At 68.4% G+C, this 18,142-nt stretch overlaps 1 protein-coding gene across 1 annotated transcript; it reads right to left on the bottom strand.

The window, feature by feature from the left end:
* Positions 1–2,066: 2,066 nt before the first annotated feature.
* Positions 2,067–18,084, bottom strand: DPYSL5 (dihydropyrimidinase like 5). Its single transcript, XM_083857413.1, has 13 exons — positions 17,914–18,084; positions 10,793–11,057; positions 9,455–9,613; positions 8,688–8,867; positions 8,536–8,604; positions 8,326–8,370; positions 8,113–8,188; positions 6,602–6,758; positions 5,560–5,701; positions 5,186–5,328; positions 4,885–5,092; positions 3,151–3,319; positions 2,067–2,188 (listed from the first exon to the last, which is right to left on the bottom strand). Exons 2-13 carry the CDS (start codon positions 11,051–11,053, stop codon positions 2,103–2,105), a joined length of 1,695 nt encoding a protein of 564 aa, XP_083713539.1. The 5' UTR covers positions 11,054–11,057; positions 17,914–18,084; the 3' UTR covers positions 2,067–2,102.
* Positions 18,085–18,142: the final 58 nt, after the last annotated feature.

Genomic DNA, 18,142 nt, shown 5'->3' with positions numbered 1-18,142 from the left:
TCCCCCTGTCCCTGTGTCCCCTCCTGTCCCCTCCTGTCCCCCTGTCAGGGCTCTTTCTGCCCCCAGCTCCCTCCTGGGACCTGCTGTCCCCCCTGTGCCGTGACTGAGGGGTCCCTAATCCTGACCCCTCTCCCCAAACACCCACCCCAGACCCCCCCGGGACCCCCAGCCCCCACAGAGGCTCAGGCCAGGCGCTGTGAACGGTCTTTAATGAGCAAACAACGGACGGCATGTTCCTAAATCGGCCGTGCGGGACCACCCGGGGGGACACGGGACCCCCCGCCAGGTGCCCACCGGCCCCCAAACACCTACAGGGACCTACAGGGGGGAGGGCACAGGGGACACGGGGGGGGCGAGGGGTTGGGACACCCCCAATAGCACCAGGGGGGAGAGGGACTCCTCTGGGGGGACACACGGACCCCCACGGGGCAGTGCTGGGGACATGGCAGGGGAGGAGTGACCTGGCAGGGCCTGGCACAGGTGGCACAGGGGTGGGACACTGGGACACACCTGCCCGGAGGTGTTCACCTGGGCACACGTGTGTGCAAACGCCCTGCTGGGCCCCTGCAGGTGTGACACAGGTGTGACACACTCACCGCGGGGCTGGGGAGGAAAGGGGTGTGTGGGGATGGGGAGGTGCAGGGATGGGGATGGGGGTGCAAGGATAGAGCTTGGGAGGCTTTGAGGGGGGCAGAAATGGGGGTGCAGATGGGGGCAGGGGTGGGGATGGTGACAGGGGTCAGGGATAGGGGATGGGGACAGGGGTGGGGTTGGTGACAGGGGTCAGGGGTGATGACAGGGGTCAGGGGTGGGGATGGTGACAGGAGTCAGGGATGGTGACAGGGGTGGGGCTGGTGACAGGGATGGGGATGGGGACAGGGGTCAGGGGTGGGGCTGGCGACAGGGGTCAGGGATAGGGGATGGTGACAGGGGTGGGGTTGGTGACAGGGGTCAGGGGTGATGACAGGGGTCAGGGGTGGGGGATGGTGACAGGGGTGGGGCTGGTGACAGGGATGGGGATGGGGACAGGGGTCAGGGGTGGGGATGGTGACAGGGGTCAGGGATAGGGGATGGTGACAGGGGTCAGGGATGGGGATCAGCCATGGGAATGGGGGGCTGGGGTGGAGGGGTTGGGATAAAGATGGGGCTCCAGGTGCAGGGATGGGAATGGGGCAGTGCTGATGGAGAACAGCAATGGGGATGGGGCCAGGGACGGTGAGTGGGTTCAGGGAGGGCAGGACAGCAGCAGGGATGGGGGTCAGGAATGAGGAGATGGATGTGGGCAGGAATAAGGATCAGGATGGTGGTGTGGGTCAGGGGTTCAGGGTTGGGGTTCAGGGATGGGGCTCAGGATGGTGGTGAGGCTCAGGGCTGGGGTTCAGGGCTGGGGATTAGGATGGCGGTGTGTGTTGGGGTTCAGGAATGGGGTTCAGGGATGGGGTTCAGGGGTGGGGCAGGAATGGGGGTCAGGATGGTGGTGTGGGGCAGGGGTGGGGCAGGGCTGGGGCAGGAATGGGGGTCAGGATGGCGATGTGGGGCAGGGATGGGGCAGGAATGGGGCTCAGGACGGCAGTGTGGCTCAGGGCTGGGGTTCAGGGACGGGGCAGGAAGGGGGGTCAGGATGGTGATGTGGCTCAGGGCTGGGGTTCAGGAATGGGGATCAGGATGGCGGTGTGGGGCAGGGATGGGGCAGGGGTTCAGGGATGGGGCAGGGATGGGGCAGGAATGGGGATCAGGATGGTGGTGAGGCTCAGGGCTGGGGTTCAGGGACGGGACAGGAGGGTGGGGAGGGGGTCCCTGTCTCCCCTACGCTAGTGACACAAACCACTTCAGAGTATTTCCACGTGATGCACAAACAAGTCAAAAATTCACTGATCCAAATCCAACGTGCAAACAGAAAAGGGCCGGGGGGGGGCACACCCGCCGCCCCCGGCCCTCCGCGGCCCCCGGCCCCCCGCGCACGGCCCCGCCGCCGGCACGGCCCCGCCGGCAGCGGGGGAGGGACCGGGCGGGGCCCCCGCGGCCAGGGGACCCCCGCCGGAGCCGGGCCCGGGGGCGCTGGGGGGGCGCCCGCTCCTCACTCGGGGGACGCGTCCCCGGCTCTACCAGATGCCGCTCGACCGGCCCCCGGGGGGAGCGAGAATCCGGGCCGAGGCTCGTTTTGGAACGTGGTCATCGATCTGAGAACCTGCCGGACAACGGGCGGTGGGCGGGGGCGGGGGGCACAGCTCTGAGACCCCCTGGGACCGCAGTACGGGGGGGACAGGGGGAGCTCTGTGACCCCCCTGGGACCCCAACACGGCGGGGGCTGTGGGGGCTCCGTGTGGGGGCTCCGTGTCCCCCCTCTCCCACCCGGCTGCGCTGCACCTGGGGAGCACTGACCACTGCTGACCACTGACCAGTGCTGACCACTGACCAGTGCTGACCGCTGACCAGTGCTGACCGCTGACCAGCGCTGACCAGCCCTGACCACTGACCAGCCCTGACCAGCCCTGACCACTGACCACTGACCAGCGCTGACCACTGACCAGCGCTGACCACTGACCAGCCCTGCCCACTGACCAGCGCTGACCACTGACCAGCACTGACCAGCCCCTCCCAGCCCCGCCTTGTGCAGGGTCCAGGCTCCCCCTGCCCCACGCTCTGCCCCCCAGCCCCCCCGAGCGCAGCCAGAGCAGCCACACGCCGGAGGGAGGGGCGAGGGCGGGGGGCTGCAGACCCGAGCGCTGGGGGCAGCTCCCTGCTCTGCCACGGCCCCTGCCCCGGGAGGAGGGGGGGCTGCACCTTGGGGTGCGGGATCATCGGGGCGCCTTGGGGTGATGGCAGCGGGAACGCCCTGCGGGGTGATGGGGACAGCCGGGACAGGGGGGACAGGACAGCCCTGGGGAGGGGAGGGACACCAGGACAGCCCTGGGGAGGGGAGGGGGGGACAGGACAGCCCTGGGCGGGGGAGGGACACCAGGACAGCCCTGGGGAGGGGAGGGGGGGACAGGACAGCCCTGGGGGGGGGAGGGGAGGGACAGGACAGCCCTGGGGGAGGGGAGGGGGGGACAGGACACCCTGCGGTGGCACTCGGGGGGGGTCGGGGGTAACGGGGACCCCCCGGGGGGGCCAAGCGCCCCGCTGCAGCCCCGGGGGTCCCGCTCTTACCGGACAGGCTGAAGCTGGACTCGTGCAGGTCCCTCATGCCCCCGTGCCGCGTGGCCGGCCGGGTGGGCGTATCGGCCAGGGGCGTCCCCGTCTCTTTTTTCCCGGCATGCACAACCACGGCCACGTCCCCCAGGTACGGGGTGCGGTCCACACCCCGCAGCTTCAGGCTCTGCCGGGAGCGAGAGAGAGCGGAGAGAGCGGAGAGAGCATCAGCGCCCGCGGGCCGGGGGCGAGGGGAGGAGACCCCCTGGGATGGCACAGCGGGGTGCGGATCGGCCGGGCAGGGCAGGGCAGGGCAGGGCCATGCTGGGGCTGGGGAGGGGCTGCCACCGGGGAGGGGGCTCCACTGGGGAGGGGCTGTCACCGGGGAGGGGGCTCCACTGGGGAGGGGGCTGTCACTGGGGAGGGGGCTGTCACTGGGGAGGGGGCTGTCACTGGGGAGGGGGCTCCACTGGGGAGGGGGCGCTCGGAGAGGTGCTGGGCGGGCTGGGGGCGCTCCCGGTGCCAAGTGGTGCCAGGGCAGGGGCAGGGGCAGGGGGGGGGCCCTGGCAGAGCAGCCCCTCGCCCCGTCCCGCAGGTGAAGCAAAGCAAAGCCAAGCAAAGCCAAAGCCGTGCCCTGTGCCCACCCCCAGCACACAGAGCTCCCCACAAGCGCCCCGGTGCTGCCATCAGTGACAGTGACAGAGCCCCTGGCAGCCCCCTCCCCTCGCTGTCCCCAGCCTGTCCCCCACAGCCACAGCCCGGGGCACAGGGGGACAGGGACAGCCAGAGCTCCTGGGTGTCCCCGCTGGGCAGCCCCGGCCACGCCTGTCCCTCTCCTGGTGCACCTGTCCCTGTCCTGGCCACACCTGTCCCTGTCCCAGCCATGCCTGTCCCTGTCCTGGCCACACCTGTCCCTGCCCCGGCCACACCTGTCCCTGTCCTGGTGCACCTGTCCCTGTCCTGGCCACACCTGTCCCTGCCCCGGCCACACCTGTCCCTGTCCTGGCCACACCTGTCCCTGCCCCGGCCACACCTGTCCCTGTCCTGGCCACACCTGTCCCTGTCCCGGGGCCACCGTGGGCTGTGGGGCTGCCCTGGGGGGGGCAGCAAAGGGCAGAGCCTGGACAGGGGGCACGGGGAGCCTCAATGCTCAGCACATGCCTGGAAATGGCCACGGGCCACACAAGTGTGGGGACAACTGCCCCTGGCACTGCCAGCGTGGTGGAAAGACCCAGGGGAGGGTCCTCTGTCACACACAGTGACCCTCAGGAGCCCTTGTCCCCTGCTCGGTGCTCCTGTCACACGGTGCCATCGGCCTGGCACAGACCCTCCTGTTGTAATTCTCTGGGGAAATGGTTTCTCCCTCCTGACCCCCTGGAGTCCCTGACCACTCAGAGTGACCCTTCCTTCCTTCTCTGACCCCACTGCCTGTGGTCCAGCTGTCTCTCCTCTGAGCTGGAGGCTGTAAATTGTCTCCCCTTCCTTTGTTCTCTCTCTTTCCCCCCTGGAAACTCGAAGAATAAACACCTGGGACAAATGTCCTGGGGAAAGGGCCTCTTCTGAGATATCTCACCTCGTCCTTGGTATAATTCTCTCCAAATCCTCCTAATAACTGAGCTGGCCAAAGCCCCCAGGAGGAGAGGGAATTTATACCCCCTCCCCTGTCACAGCCACCATCCCCTGCCCCCTGGGGCAGCCAGCCTGGCACATCCCTGTCCCCCACGGTGTCCCGGCCCCGGCACGGCCCCACACCTTCTCCCGCTGCACCAGCTTCTTGTAGGCGACGTCGGGGAAGGAGCGCAGCGGGCAGAACTTGCCGGTGCCCTCGGCGCACATGAAGACGCCGTTCTCGTAGACCACGCGCCCGCGGCTGATGGTGACCAGCGGCACCCCGTGGCACCGCATGTTCTCGTACAGGTTGATGTCCCCGCCCTGCACCTGGGTGCTGGCAGAGATGGTCCTGGGCACAGGGGGACAAGGGGTGGTCAGTGGGTGCTGGGGGGCACAGGGAGCCCGTCCCCAGCTTCCCCACCAGCCAAGGGTTGTCACCTACTTGGTGGCCTCGGGGTCCCAGACCACGATGTCGGCGTCGGCGCCGGGGATGATCCGGCCCTTGCGGGGGTACAGGTTGTGGATCTTGGCAGCGTTGGAGCTGGTCACGGCCACGAAGCGGTTCTCGTCCATCTTGCCCCCCACCTGCCACCAGAATGGGGTGAGGATGTGCTGGGCTTGTCACTCCCGGCCACCCCCAAGTCTCTCCCAAAATTCCCAGGCGTGTTGTGGGGTCAGGATCCCGGCCAGGACCCACTGGGGTGCTCTGGGGAGCTCCTTGCCCACCACCCTCATGCCAGGGGGGTGAACAGCTCATGGGATGTCCCACTGTGAGCCCCCAGGGCCAGCCCCGCGCCGAGGGCAGCAGTGCCATACCACACCGCGCTCCCAGATGATGTTCATGCGGTCCTGCACCCCGCTGACACCGTGGGGGATCTTGGTGAAGTCCTCCTTGCCCATGGCCTTCTGCTTGGTGCTGAAGGGCCGGTGGTCCGAGGCCACGATGTTCAATGTGTCACTGTGGGGGGACACAGCAGGGTGGGGGATGGCACTGCCAGGGCTGCTTGGGGTGCCCGGGGAGCCCAGAACTCAGGGAAGGAGATAACCCTGCCATGGGGTGCCCGGGGAGCCCAGAACTCAGGGAAGGAGATAACCCTGCCATGGGGTGCCCAGGGAGCCCAGAACTCAGGGAAGGGGGTACCCCTGCCATGGGGTGTCCAGAACTCAGGGAAGGGGGTACCCCTGCAATGGGTGTCCAGAACTCAGGGAAGGGGGTACCCCTGCCATGGGGTGTCCAGAACTCAAGGAAGGGGGTACCCCTGCCATGGGGTGCCTGGGGAGCTCAGTGCCCAGGGAATGGGGCACCCACACCATGGGGTGCCTGGAGAACAGGGTGCCCAGGGAAAGGAGCACCCATGCAGGGAATGGGGAAGTGGAGCACCCACTGTCCAGGTGCTCAGTGAGTACTCGGGGAGTTCAGCACCCACAGAGCGTGTCCCCAAGGGTGCACAGTGCCCAGGCAGTGAGGCACAGTCAGCCTGGTGCCCACCATGTGGGGTGCCCAAAGGATGGGGTGCCTCAAGGCCACAGCACCAGGGGAGCAGAGTGCCTGGGGCAATGCACAGCTGGTCAGGGTGGCCCTCAGGGTGGGACATCAGGATGCCCAGATAGCACCGGTGAGGGTGGCTGGCAGGGAGGGGGTGCCCAGGGGGCAGGGAGAGGTGCCCAGGGCAGGGAGGGATGCCTGGGACAGGCAGAGGTGACTGGGGCAGGCAGAGGTGCTTGTGGGGCAGGCAGGGGTGCCTGTGGGGCAGGCAGGGGTCCCCGTGGGGCACGCAGGGGGGCCCGGGGCAGGTAGAGGGGCCCAGGGCAGGGTGGGGTGCCCAGGGCAGGCCGAGGGGCCCGGGGCAGGCCTCACTTGGCGAGCAGGCTCATGAGGTAGGCAGAGGTGTTGGTGTCCAGGCGCAGCGGCGGCACGGTGACGTAGGCGGCGGCGTGGAACCAGTCCTGGTGGTAGTAGTGCAGCCCCGTGAGCGTGGCGTGCGCTGTGGTCGTCTCTGCGTACACCACCTTCCCTGCCAGGGGGAGGCACACGCGTGTGCAACAGGCGGGCGTGCGAGGGGCACACGTGTGTGCACTGTCTGTGTCAGCGTGCCCGTGTTCCCATCGGGGTGTGAGCCCTCTGTCCTGGGTGTGCTCATGTGTGTCCTGTGTGTGCTCATGTGTGTCCTGTGTGTGTGAGACCTGTGTGTGCTCATGTGTGTGCTGTGTGTGTCCCATGTGTGCTGTGTGTGACCTGTGTGTCCCATGTGTGCTGTGTGTGACCTGTGTGTGAGACCTGTGTGTGTGTGACCTGTGTGTGCTCGTGTGTGTGCTGTGTGTGACCTGTGTGTGAGACCTGTGTGTGTGTGACCTGTGTGTGCTCGTGTGTGTGGTGTGTGTGACCTGTGTGTGTCCTATGTGTGTGTGAGACCTATGTGTGCTCGTGTGTGTGCTGTGTGCGCTCATGTGTGTCCTGTGTGTGTGAGACCTGTGTGTGCTCATGTGTGTGCTGTGTGTGTCCCATGTGTGCTGTATGTGACCTGTGTGTGTCCCATGTGTGCTGCGTGTGTCCTGTGTGTGCTCATGTGTGTTTTGTGTGTGACCTGTGTGTGTGTCCTGTGTGTGCTCATGTGTGCTGTGTGTGCAAAATGTGTGTGACCTGTGTGTGTGACCTGTGTGTGCTGTGTGTGTCCCATGTGTGCTGTGTGTGTCCCATGTGTGCTCATGTGTGTTCTGTGTGTGTGACCTGTGTGTGTCCCATGTGTGTCCTGTGTGTGTGTGTGACCTGTGTATGCTCATGTGTGCTCATGTGTGTGCTGTGTGTGTCCTGTGTGTGTGACCTGTGTGTGCTCATGTTGTGTGCTGTGTGTGACCTGTGTGTGTCCCATGTGTGACCTGTGTCCCATGTGTCCTGTGTGTGTGACCTGTGTGTGATCTGTGTGTCCCATGTGTATGACCTATGTGTGTCCTGTGTGTGCTGTGTGCAACATGTGTGTAACCTGTGTGTATCCTGTGTGTGTCCCATGTGCACAAGCAGAGCTGGGGCCCAGGTGTTCTCACCTGTGCTGGGGCACAGTCCCACAGCCCCACACGAGTTCCTGTGCCCATGTGTGACCTGTGTGTATCCCAGGTGTGCTCACCTGTGCCAGGGCACGGCCCCACACGAGTTCCTGTGCCCGTGTGTCTGTTCCTGCCCGTGTGTCTCTGCATGTCCACAGCCCCACAATCCACGTCCACACCACTCCAAGCCCCAAACCTCCCCAGAGCTCAGGTGTGTCCTGTGCCCATGGGTGTGTCTGTACCCACCCAGGTGCCCCGTGCCCACAGGTGTGCTGGGAAGGCAGGTCCCCCCCGTGTCCCCCCCCGTGTCCCCCCCGTGTCCCCTACCTTGCATCTTGGCAGCGGCGATGACGTCCCCTGCGGACATGCTGGAGACGTTCACCAGGTACACGGGGCAGTGGGTCTGCGGAGAGGGGTCAGAGCTGCTGTCCCCATGGTAGCCCAGCTCCCTGGGGGGTTCCTGCCCCCTTTCTGAGGCACAGGGACCCCCACAGGACTGGCACACTCTCCCCCAGCCGGGCGGTGCTCGGGACCACTCACCCGGTTGGCGATGGTGATGACACGGTGCGTGGCCTCCGCTTCCAGCTGCGGGGAGAGCCGGTGGTGACACAGGTGACACACACAGCGGTGGCACCAACGGGCGTGGGGGTGACACAGGATGGGTGGTGGCAGCCACATGGCTGTCCTGGGCCATCCCAGCCACATCCCGTGTCACTGCTGCGGTGACACGGTGACACTGCCATCACCTACCTCCTCAGGCCGGCTGATCTCGATGCCCTCCGGCCCCGTGATGCCCAGATCCAGAGCTTCCTTGGCTCCCTGGGGAATTTGGGGGGGTCAGGGTGAAGGTCGTGCTGCCGCCCCAGCTGGGAGCCCACCGCAGCCCCCCGCCCTGCCCTCACCTCGGCCACCAGCTCCCCGTTCTCGGCGTGGACGCGGGCGATGGCGCCGATGTCGCGGCAGGCGCGCAGGACCTGGTAGAGCTCGCTGTCCCGCAGCATGTACAGGTCCTTGTAGGTCATGAACATCTGGAAGGAGTTCACCCCCTTCTCCCGCACCAGCGTCTCCATCTCTGCCTTCACCTGCATCGGGAGCGGGATCAGAGTGGGAGCTCTCCCCAGCCACCCCCTGGGGACAGGGGACGTGGATTTGTGGGTGATGTGGGGAGTGACAGATGCTGGGGGGGAGCAGAGGGGATTTTCCTGTCCCCAGGGGGTGCCCGCTCCATCCCCCTGCCCCTGCTCTGCTGGAGGGGGGTCAGGGCTGGGGTGTCCCTGCAGCACAGCCGGGAGCCAGCTCTGATCCCAGTGCAGCAGCTTTGAGGGGATTGCAGGGGCTGAGCGTGCCGTGGGACGGGGTCTGCTCTCCAACCCTGCCTGCCGCCCCCACGGGGGTCCTGCTGTGGGCTGGGGTCCCCCGAGGCTGGGACCACCAGCCCTGGGCACCCTGCTCCCCTCCATGGGGCAGCAGCAGCACCTCCCCTGCCCCGGTGAGGGGCTGAGCTCCACAGGGCCCCCCTGAGCCCCTGCCCCGCTGAGCCCGGCTCAGGGCAGCTCAAAAGGCATCCTGGGGGCTCAGCCCGCCCCCCGAGCGGCTAATGGGATCAGGATCAGCGGGGCGGGGGGGGAATTAGCCCCGGCAGCTGCTCCCGGGGCCGCCCCGGACTCACCTTGGGCGCCCACCAGGTGATGCCCATGTGCAGGGCGTAGTCGCAGCACACCTTGGGGTCGGCCAGGCTGCGGCACTTCTCGTAGGCGTCCAGCAGCGACGTGTCCTTGTCGGGCAGGACGTGGCCGATGATCATGGTGGTGCCCCCCACCAGCGCTGCCTGCGGGCACAGGGGCCGCGGTGGGCGGTGGGTCAGGGTTTATTTATCCCCCCCCTCACTGCTGGAGCCCATCCCGCCCTGCCCTGAGCCAGGGGAGCTCCCGGGGGGGTGGACACGTTTGGGCATTGCCCACAGACATATGGGGGGTCCTGGGTGCAGTCGGGGGACCCCCGCACCCCCCTGGCCCTGCCCGCCTGCAGCAGCACATCTGGGGCTGTGACACATCTGGAGAGCCCCGTCCTGCCACCGCCGGGGCACCCACCGCCCCCCCGGCCCCCCGCCCTGTGTTTGGGGTGCTGAGGGACCCGGTGCCCCCCTGGCACGGAGCCCGGTGAGGGAGGGGCCCGCGGGGGGCGGGGGCGGCGGTGCAGTGTCCCCGGCTCACCCGGCCCCGCTAATCCCCAAAGCTCCTTTGCCATCGGCCTCTCGGGTGCCACGAGGCGGGTGACAGGGACAGGGAGCAGGCCTGGCGCCCGTGGGCCCCTTCCCTCCAGCACCCCACCGAGCCCCCTGCCCTGGGGACACCCTGGGGACAGGCAGAGCCCCCTGCCCTGGGGACACCCTGGGGACACCCTGGGGACAGGCACGGCCAGCGCTGGCCCGGCACAATGCCTGCTCTGTGTGGGACAAGTGCAGGGACAATCCTGTGCTGGGCCCTCGACTCTCAGGCAGCAGCTCTCAGCACACAGAGCCACCGGGAGGGCAGAGGGTCCCCGAGCTGGCACAGGCTGCCACGGGCCCGGTGTGGGAGGAGGGATTGTCACAGCGAGGAGAAGTGATGGATGGGGACACGGGGACAGGCAGTGCCATGGCACAATGCTGGGAGGGAGCTGATGGGGCTGGGATGGAGCTGATGGGGCTGGGATGGGGCTGATGGTGCTGGGATGGGGCTGGTGGGGCTGGGATGGGGCTGATGGGGCTGGGATGGGGCTGATGGGGCTGGGATGGAGCTGATGCTCCTGGGATGGAGCTGATGGGGCTGGGAATGAGCTGATAGTGCTGGGATGGAGCTGATGGGGCTGGGAGGGAGCTGATGGGGCTGGGATGGAGCTGATGGTGCTGGGAATGAGCTGATGCTCCTGGGATGCCCCCGGGGCTGAGAGCTGGGAGCTGCCTGCACCAATCCGTGCCCCGGGGAGCCCCCAGGGAGCCCCCAGAGCCCAGGCAGGGCCGGGGTACCTTGGTGCCGTGGTAGAAATCATCCACGCAGGTGGCGTTCATGAAGGTCTGGTGGAAGTGGGTGCTGGTGTCGATGCCGCCGGGGATGACGAGCTTGCCGGTGGCGTCGATGACCTTGGCCCCGCCCGGGATCATCAGCTCCCGCCCCACTTGCTGGATGATGCCGTTCTCGATGTAAACGTCGGCCTCGAGGGTGCAGTCGTCGTTGACCACCTTCCCCCCCTTGATGAGGATCCTCATGGTGGCCGCGTTGGCCATCATGGTGCTGCGGGGCAGAGGCGGGGGGTGAGCGCCGGGAGACCCCCGGGCCGGGGGTCCCTGAGCCCCCCAACCCCGCCCGAGGGGAGAGGAGAGGAGAGGAGAGGAGAGGAGAGGAGAGGAGAGGAGAGGAGAGGAGAGGAGAGGAGAGGAGAGGAGAGGAGAGGAGAGGAGAGGAGAGGAGAGGAGAGGAGAGGAGAGGAGAGGAGAGGAGAGGAGAGGAGAGGAGAGGAGAGGAGAGGAGAGGAGAGGAGAGGAGAGGAGAGGAGAGGAGAGGAGAGGAGAGGAGAGGAGAGGAGAGGAGAGGAGAGGAGAGGAGAGGAGAGGAGAGGAGAGGAGAGGAGAGGAGAGGAGAGGAGAGGAGAGGAGAGGAGAGGAGAGGAGAGGAGAGGAGAGGAGAGGAGAGGAGAGGAGAGGAGAGGAGAGGAGAGGAGAGGAGAGGAGAGGAGAGGAGAGGAGAGGAGAGGAGAGGAGAGGAGAGGAGAGGAGAGGAGAGGAGAGGAGAGGAGAGGAGAGGAGAGGAGAGGAGAGGAGAGGAGAGGAGAGGAGAGGAGAGGAGAGGAGAGGAGAGGAGAGGAGGCCCTGGCACAGAGCTGGGGCTGTCTCCCTGCCAGGAGCCCCAGGGACTCCAGGCTGAGCACTCGGCCTTTGTCACCCCCCGGCACCTGGAACATCCAGACCCCACCCCTGCCACCCTCCACTGCCACACTGGGGACACTGCTGGGCGTCCCCACACAGTGACAGCACCCACGCCCGGGCCAGGCTGCCCATTGTCCCTGTGAGTGACCAGGGCTGGCATGGACAGCACCGGGGCTGGCGTCACCCCCTGGGCTCTCTGCCCACAGCCCCAGGAGGTGCCGGCTCTGCCTGAGCCCCCCGCCCTGCCTGAGCCCTGCCTGAGCCCCCCGCCCTGTCTCAGCCCTGTCTGAGCCCCCCACCCTCCCTCAGCCCTGCCCGAGCCCCCGGCAGCGAGGGGCACCCCCAGACACGATCAATGAGTCGTTTGGTGAAGGTCAAACACCATCGACCCACCAGAGCAGGGACAGCAGTGCTGGCTGTGCCCACCCGGGGGCTGGGACCCCACCAGAGCCCCCCAAACCAGAGTCCTGACTGCAGAGAGACCCCACTGCAGGGCCCAGATGGAGCCCCAGGCACCCACAGGGGCAGCGTGGGGCAGTCTGGTGTCACTGACACCGAGCAGGGCTGTGGGAACAGCCCCTGCTGCCCACCCCCTGCTGCCCACCCAAGCCCGGGGTGCCCAGAGCCTTGGACAGGCCCTCTGGGGCCAGAGCTGAGCCACGGGCAGAGGCTGCTGCTGCTGCTGGGGCAGGGACATTGTGGCAAGGGGTGGCTGGTGCTGCCACAGCCCCGCTGTGTGCCGGGTGCTGACAGTGGGGACTGTCCTGAGCTGTGCCAGGGATCCCCAGAGCCCATCCCAGCACCTGCTGGGCAGCAAATGCCTGCTCAGGAACCAGGAGCCGTGGTGGCCGTGAGGCTGGGCCGGGCTCTGTGGCAGCTGGGCATTCCCAGGCCACTGCAGCTGCAGGGTGGGGACAGGTGGCTGTTCCCAGGGACATCATTGCACTGGGGAGGGGGACCAGAATCTCTTCCTGGGCTGCACAGGGGCTGCCATGGTGATCCCAGTGCCAGCTGGTGCCGTGTCCTGGTGCCCTGACCTCGCACGGAGCAGCAGGAGCAGCTGCCGGGGTCCTGCCCCCCCTGGGGAATGTCACTGGCATGTGCAGCTGTGACACTGCTGGGGGACCCCAGGGGACAGAGGAGGGGTGGCAGTGGCCTCGAGCAGCACGCCAGGCCACGGGGGCACTGAGGGCTCCTGTGCCCACTCCTGCCCTCAGCCCTGCCTCAGGCACAGGGGAACTGCTGCCCCACGGGAGGGGTGGGCTGGGGGTGTCTGCACAGAGCTGCACTGTCAGGGGTGAGGGGGACGGCAGGAACAAGGGGGTCAGCCCTGCCAAGGGCTCCCTGAGCCCCACACCGGGCAGGGCCTGCCCTGACTGGCACCAGGAACAAAACACAAGGCAGAGATCATCCTCGGTGGGGTGAGACCAGAGGGGACGAGCTGGTGCCCACAGTGCCCCCACCACAGTGTCCCTGTGAGCCCCTGGCCCCCTGGAGCAGGGCTGGGCTGGGCATGGGGGCTGCAGGGGGAGGGGGCACAGAGCAGGGGGAGGGGGCACAGAGCACAGGGGCTGCAGGGGGAGGGGGCACAGAGCACAGGGGCTGCAGGGGGAGGGGGCACAGGGCAGGGGGGCTGCAGGGGGGGTGGCACAGGGCACAGGGGCTGCAGGGGGGGGGTGGCACAGAGCACAGGGGCTGGCAGGGGGAGGGGGCACAGAGCAGGGGAGGGGGCACAGGGGCTGCAGGGGGAGGGGGCACAGGGCAGGGGGGCTGCAGGGGGGGGCACAGGGCAGGGGGGCTGCAGGGGGAGGGGGCACAGGGCAGGGGGGCTGCAGGGGGAGGGGGCACAGAGCACAGGGGCTGCAGGGAGGCAGCTTGTCTCTCCCGAGATGAAAGCAGGCTGTGCTGACGGATCTGGAGCACGGAACACGCGAGTGCTGCAGCCCCAGCACCGTGAACACGGGGCACAGGGGCTGCTCTGGGTGGGCAGGGGGGCTGTGGGCACGGCAGGGGGGGACACGGGGACAGGGCACTGCTGGGGGCACCAGCGTGGGCTGGCCCAGAGAAGGGCTGGCAGCTCCTGTGCTGTCCTGGCCACCCTGGAGCCGCCCACGCTGCCGCCACCGCGCCGCCCCTGTGCCACTGCTCCAGGCACCTTTCCACCCCATCCCCAGGAACTGCCACCCCCTGCACCGCCCACGGCAAGGCCCTGATGTCCCCAGGCCGCCAGGCCCGTGCCCAGCGCTGGATGGCACAGCCTGGCACAGCGGGGGCCCCACTGCACCCCCACTGTCCCCAGAACACACCCAGGGCTCCCACTGTCCCCCCAGTGCTCACACTGTCCCCCAGTGCTCCCACTGTCCCCCCAGTGCTCCCACTGTCCCCCTAGTGCTCCCACTGTCCCCCCAGTGCTCCCACTGCCCCCCCAGTGCTCCCACTGCCCCCCCAGCTCACACTGTACCCCCCAGTGCTCCCACTGTCCCCCAGCTCACACCAGTGTCCCCAGCTCACTCCAGTGCTCCCACTGTTCCCCCAGCTCACACCAGTGTCCCCAGCTCACTCCCAGCTCCCAGCAGTGCCCCCCCAGCCCAGACCGAGCCTCCCCCGGGCTCTGCCCCTCTGTCCCCGCCCGGGCCGCGGTGGAGCAGCCCCGGTGGCCCCTGCCCGTTCCAGCCGCCCCAGGGCGGTGGCCCGAGCCTGTGCCGGACACCGGGCTCCTCCCTCCGGGGCCGGGCAGAATCGCGGGGGGGCAGCAGCACCAGCAGGGGACCCCGGGACCCCCGCCCAGCCCCCCCGCAGCCCCCCGGGCTGGGCCACCCCGGCGGTTCCCGCACACAAAGCGGGGCGGCCGTTCGGGGGGCTCGGGGCGCCCCCAGCCCTGACAGCGGGGACAGCGGGGCCAGCGGGGACAGCGGGGCCAGCGGGGACAGCTGTGACCCCGCAGGACAAAGGGACCGGGCCCGCCGGGGGCTGCCGGGGGCACCTGTTGGGGTCTGCGGGGCCTTTGTGCGGGGCTGCGGCATTGTGTGTGCCGGGCCCCGAGCGCCCCCCGCTTTGTCTGCGCGGCGAGACCCCCGAGCCCACCCTGAGCCCACCGTGAGACCCCCGAGCCCACCCTGAGCCCACCGTGAGACCCCCGAGCCCACCCTGAGACCCCCGAGCCCACCCTGAGCCCACCCTGATCCCACCCCGAGCCCACCGTGAGACCCCTGAGCCCCCTTTGTCACCCCGGGCTCGGTCACCGCCACTCCGGGGACCCCGCCCCGCGACCCCCGCCCGTCCCCACCTGGGTGGGCCCCGCTGTCCGCCTGGGGATGCCCCGGAGCGGGTGTGGGGGTTGAGACCCCCGAGCCCCCAGCCCTGCTCTGCCTTTCCCTGTCCCTGTCCTGGCTCCTGCTGGGGTCGGGGTCCCACCGAGCGCCCCCCGGAGCCCCCAGGCACCGCCCGGGCTGTTGGGGCGGAGGATGCTCGGGCAGAGCCGGCACCGCCCAGCCCGGGACGCTGCGGGCCCGGGATGCTCCTTGTCCCCGCGGGCACCTTGGCCCGGCCCGGCCCGGCCCGGCCCGGAACGGCACGGAACGGCACGGCACAGGAATGGAACGGGAACGGGAACAGAACGGGCCCGGCCCGGCCACGCCCGAGCGGGCGGGGGGCGCTGCGGAGGGTCCCGGTACGGGCTGGGCCGGGCTGGACCGGGATAAACCGGGCTGGGATAAACCGGGCTGGGCCGGGCCCGGGGGCGGTGCCGCTGCCGCAGGTCCCGGTGCGGGGTCCGGGGGTCCCAGGCACGGCCCGGGGGGTCCCCCGCAGGCTCCAGCCCCCCGGGGGGTCCCGGTGTCCCCGGCCCGCGGCGGCTCCGCAGACAAAGCCGGGGCCGCCCAGCACAAAGGATGCTCCGAGCCGGGGCGGGGCCGCCCGGGAGCCCCGGGGAACAATGAGGCGGGTCTGGGGTCCCCGAGCCCCCCGAGCCCCCCGCCCCGGGCTCCCCGGGCCCCCCGCCGCCCCGCTCCCATCGCGACAGGCCCCGACAGGGGAGCCGGGCCCGCTCGGGGCGGAGCAGCATCGCCCCCCGCCGAGCCCAACCCCGCGCGCTGTCGCGACACCATCGCCCTGTCGCGACAGGTGTGTCGCCATGGGCGGGCGGCGGCTTTTCTGCCCGGGGGCGACACCCGCGAGGGGCCCGGGCGGGGACGGCGGGGGATCCCCTCCACCCTCCATCCTCCATCTCCTCCTGCATCCTCCATCTCCATCTCCATCTCGCCCGTTCAATCGCGCCCGTCCACACGCACGCACCTGTCGCGATTGTCCGACCCGCCGCGATATCGAGCCCGGGGCCGCCGCTGCGGGCAAGGAAAAGCCAAACCCGGCCCCGCCCGGCCCCGCCCGGCCCCGCCGGTTCCTCCCGCTGCCGGCGCCGCTCCCGGGGCCGCGCTCGCCCCTCAGCCCAACCTGCGCCGCGGGGGCGGGGCCTGGCCGCGCCCGGACCAATGGGAGCCCGTCCTGCCGCCCGGGGGGCGGGGCCGAGCCCCCAGCAGGGTGGGCTGCGCGCCGCTTGAGTGACAGGCGGAGGGGGCGGGGCCAGGGTGCGGGGCCACGCCCCCCCCGCGCGGCACCTGCACGCGCCGTTGTCGTGGTGACGGAGCGCGCGCCGAGACCCCCGTGACCCCCGGTGACCCCTGGGACATCCCCTGGGACACTCCTGGGACACCCCCGGGACACCCCCTGGACACCCCCTGGACACCCCCGGGACACCCCTGGACACCCCCTGGACACCCCCGGGACACCCCCGGGACACCCCTGGACACCCCCTGGACACCCCCTGGACACCCCCTGGACAGCCCCGGGACACCCCCTGGACAGCCCCGGGACAGCCCCGGGACCCCCCCGGGACACCCCCGGGACACCCCCGGGACACCCACGGGAACCCCCCGGGACACCCCCGGGACACCCACGGGACCCCCCCGGGACACCCCCGGGACACCCCCGGGACACCCACGGGACCCCCCCGGGACACCCCCGGGACAGCCCCGGGACCCCCCCGGGACACCCCCGGGACACCCCCGGGACACCCACGGGGGGCTGTCCCCATTCCCCCCCTGGGAGCAGCCTGGCTGCTGGTGGCACTGGGGGGATGGGTGAGGCCCTGGGCCTGTGGGGCTGGAGCTGGGGGGACACGGGGCTGGGGGGACCTCCTGCTTCATCCCCAGCCTGATGTCCATTTCCCATCCCATCCCATCATCCCATCCCATCCCATCCCATCCATCACATTATCCCATTCCATCCCATCCCATCATCCCATCCCTGTTGTCCCCCCTGTCCCCAGGCACTGCCCCACCCTGCCAGGTCCTGAGCACTTTGGTGTCTCTGAGGCTTTGCTGTGTTAGAGGCACAAGTTCATTCTGTCCCTGCCAGGACCCCCAGGTCCTTCCCCCAGAGCTGCCCCAGCCCATGTCCCTGCCAGGGGCTCCTCCTTCCCCAGGGCAGCCTGTGACATTTGTCCCTGTCGTGTCCCTCTTGGTCCCTTCTCCAGCTGGGCTCGGTCCTGCTGCAGCAGAATTGCCCTTGGGCCACGGGGACAGCTCTGCACACCTTTGGTCATCACAGCCACAGATCTGTGTGGGAAGGGTCCCTAAATCCCACCCAGTGTCACCCCAGCCCTGGCAGGGACACCTCCCACTGTCCCAGTGTCCAGCCTGGCCTTGGGCACTGCCAGGGATCCAGGGGCAGCCACAGCTGCTCTGGGAATTCCATTCCAGCCCCTTCCCACCATCCCAGGGAACAATTCCTGCCCAAAATCCCAGCTAAATCTCCCCTTTTCCAGCTTCAAGCCATTCCCTGTGTCCTGTCCCTCTGTCCCTTGTCCCCAGCCCCTCCCCAGCTCTCCTGGAGCCCCTTCAGGCCCTGCCAGGGGCTCTGAGCTCTCCCTGGATCCTTCTCCTGTCCAGGGGAGCCCCCCCAGCTCTCCCAGCCTGGCTGCAGAGCAGAGGGGCTCCAGCCCTGGAGCAGCTCCGGGGCTCCTCTGGACTCTCTCCAGCAGCTCCAGGGCCTTGTGCTCTTTGTCTTGTTAAGGTCCAATTAGTGAGAGGTGCCTCTGCCTGAATTAAGTTGCAAAGGAGACCCTTTGCCAAAGTCAACAATATGGATTTAACTTAATAATAAATGTGAGGTAGATAGAAATGGGAAAGTGGAGAGGGAAAGAGAGAGAGAGAGAGAGAGAGTTCCACCTGTGGGTCCAGCCCTGTCCCCTTGCTCCTTCACCCTTGTGGGATGGGGGTCCTGGTTTGTAGCTGTGCACAGAAAAGGGGCTGATCCACAAAGCCCTGTCCCAGCTATCAAATCTTTTCACTTTTTGTACAAAAAAAAAGTTGTTTGGGTTTTTTTTAGCAAACAAATCAGTGTCATTGGCTACAGTTTATACAGGTCTCATTAATTAGTAGTCCACCTTCCACTGGT

This window comes from Zosterops lateralis (genome assembly GCF_965231275.1).
Source record: "Zosterops lateralis genome assembly, chromosome: 3".
In the NCBI taxonomy this organism is placed as follows: domain Eukaryota; kingdom Metazoa; phylum Chordata; class Aves; order Passeriformes; family Zosteropidae; genus Zosterops; species Zosterops lateralis.
The sequence above is the reverse complement of the archived record's forward strand: the minus strand, read 5'-3'. Positions and strand labels throughout refer to the sequence as shown.

Bases quoted from the DNA above. Each gene is read 5' to 3' on its own strand.
- DPYSL5 (XM_083857413.1), bottom strand. From the start codon at position 11,053: ATGATGGCCAACGCGGCCACCATGAGGATCCTCATCAAGGGGGGGAAG. The intron at 8,605-8,687 runs GTGAGGGCAGGG...CAAATTCCCCAG, and splicing joins ACGGGGAGCTGGTGGCCGAG to GGAGCCAAGGAAGCTCTGGA. The intron at 5,702-6,601 runs GTGAGGCCTGCC...GTCCCCCCACAG, and splicing joins CTCATGAGCCTGCTCGCCAA to TGACACATTGAACATCGTGG.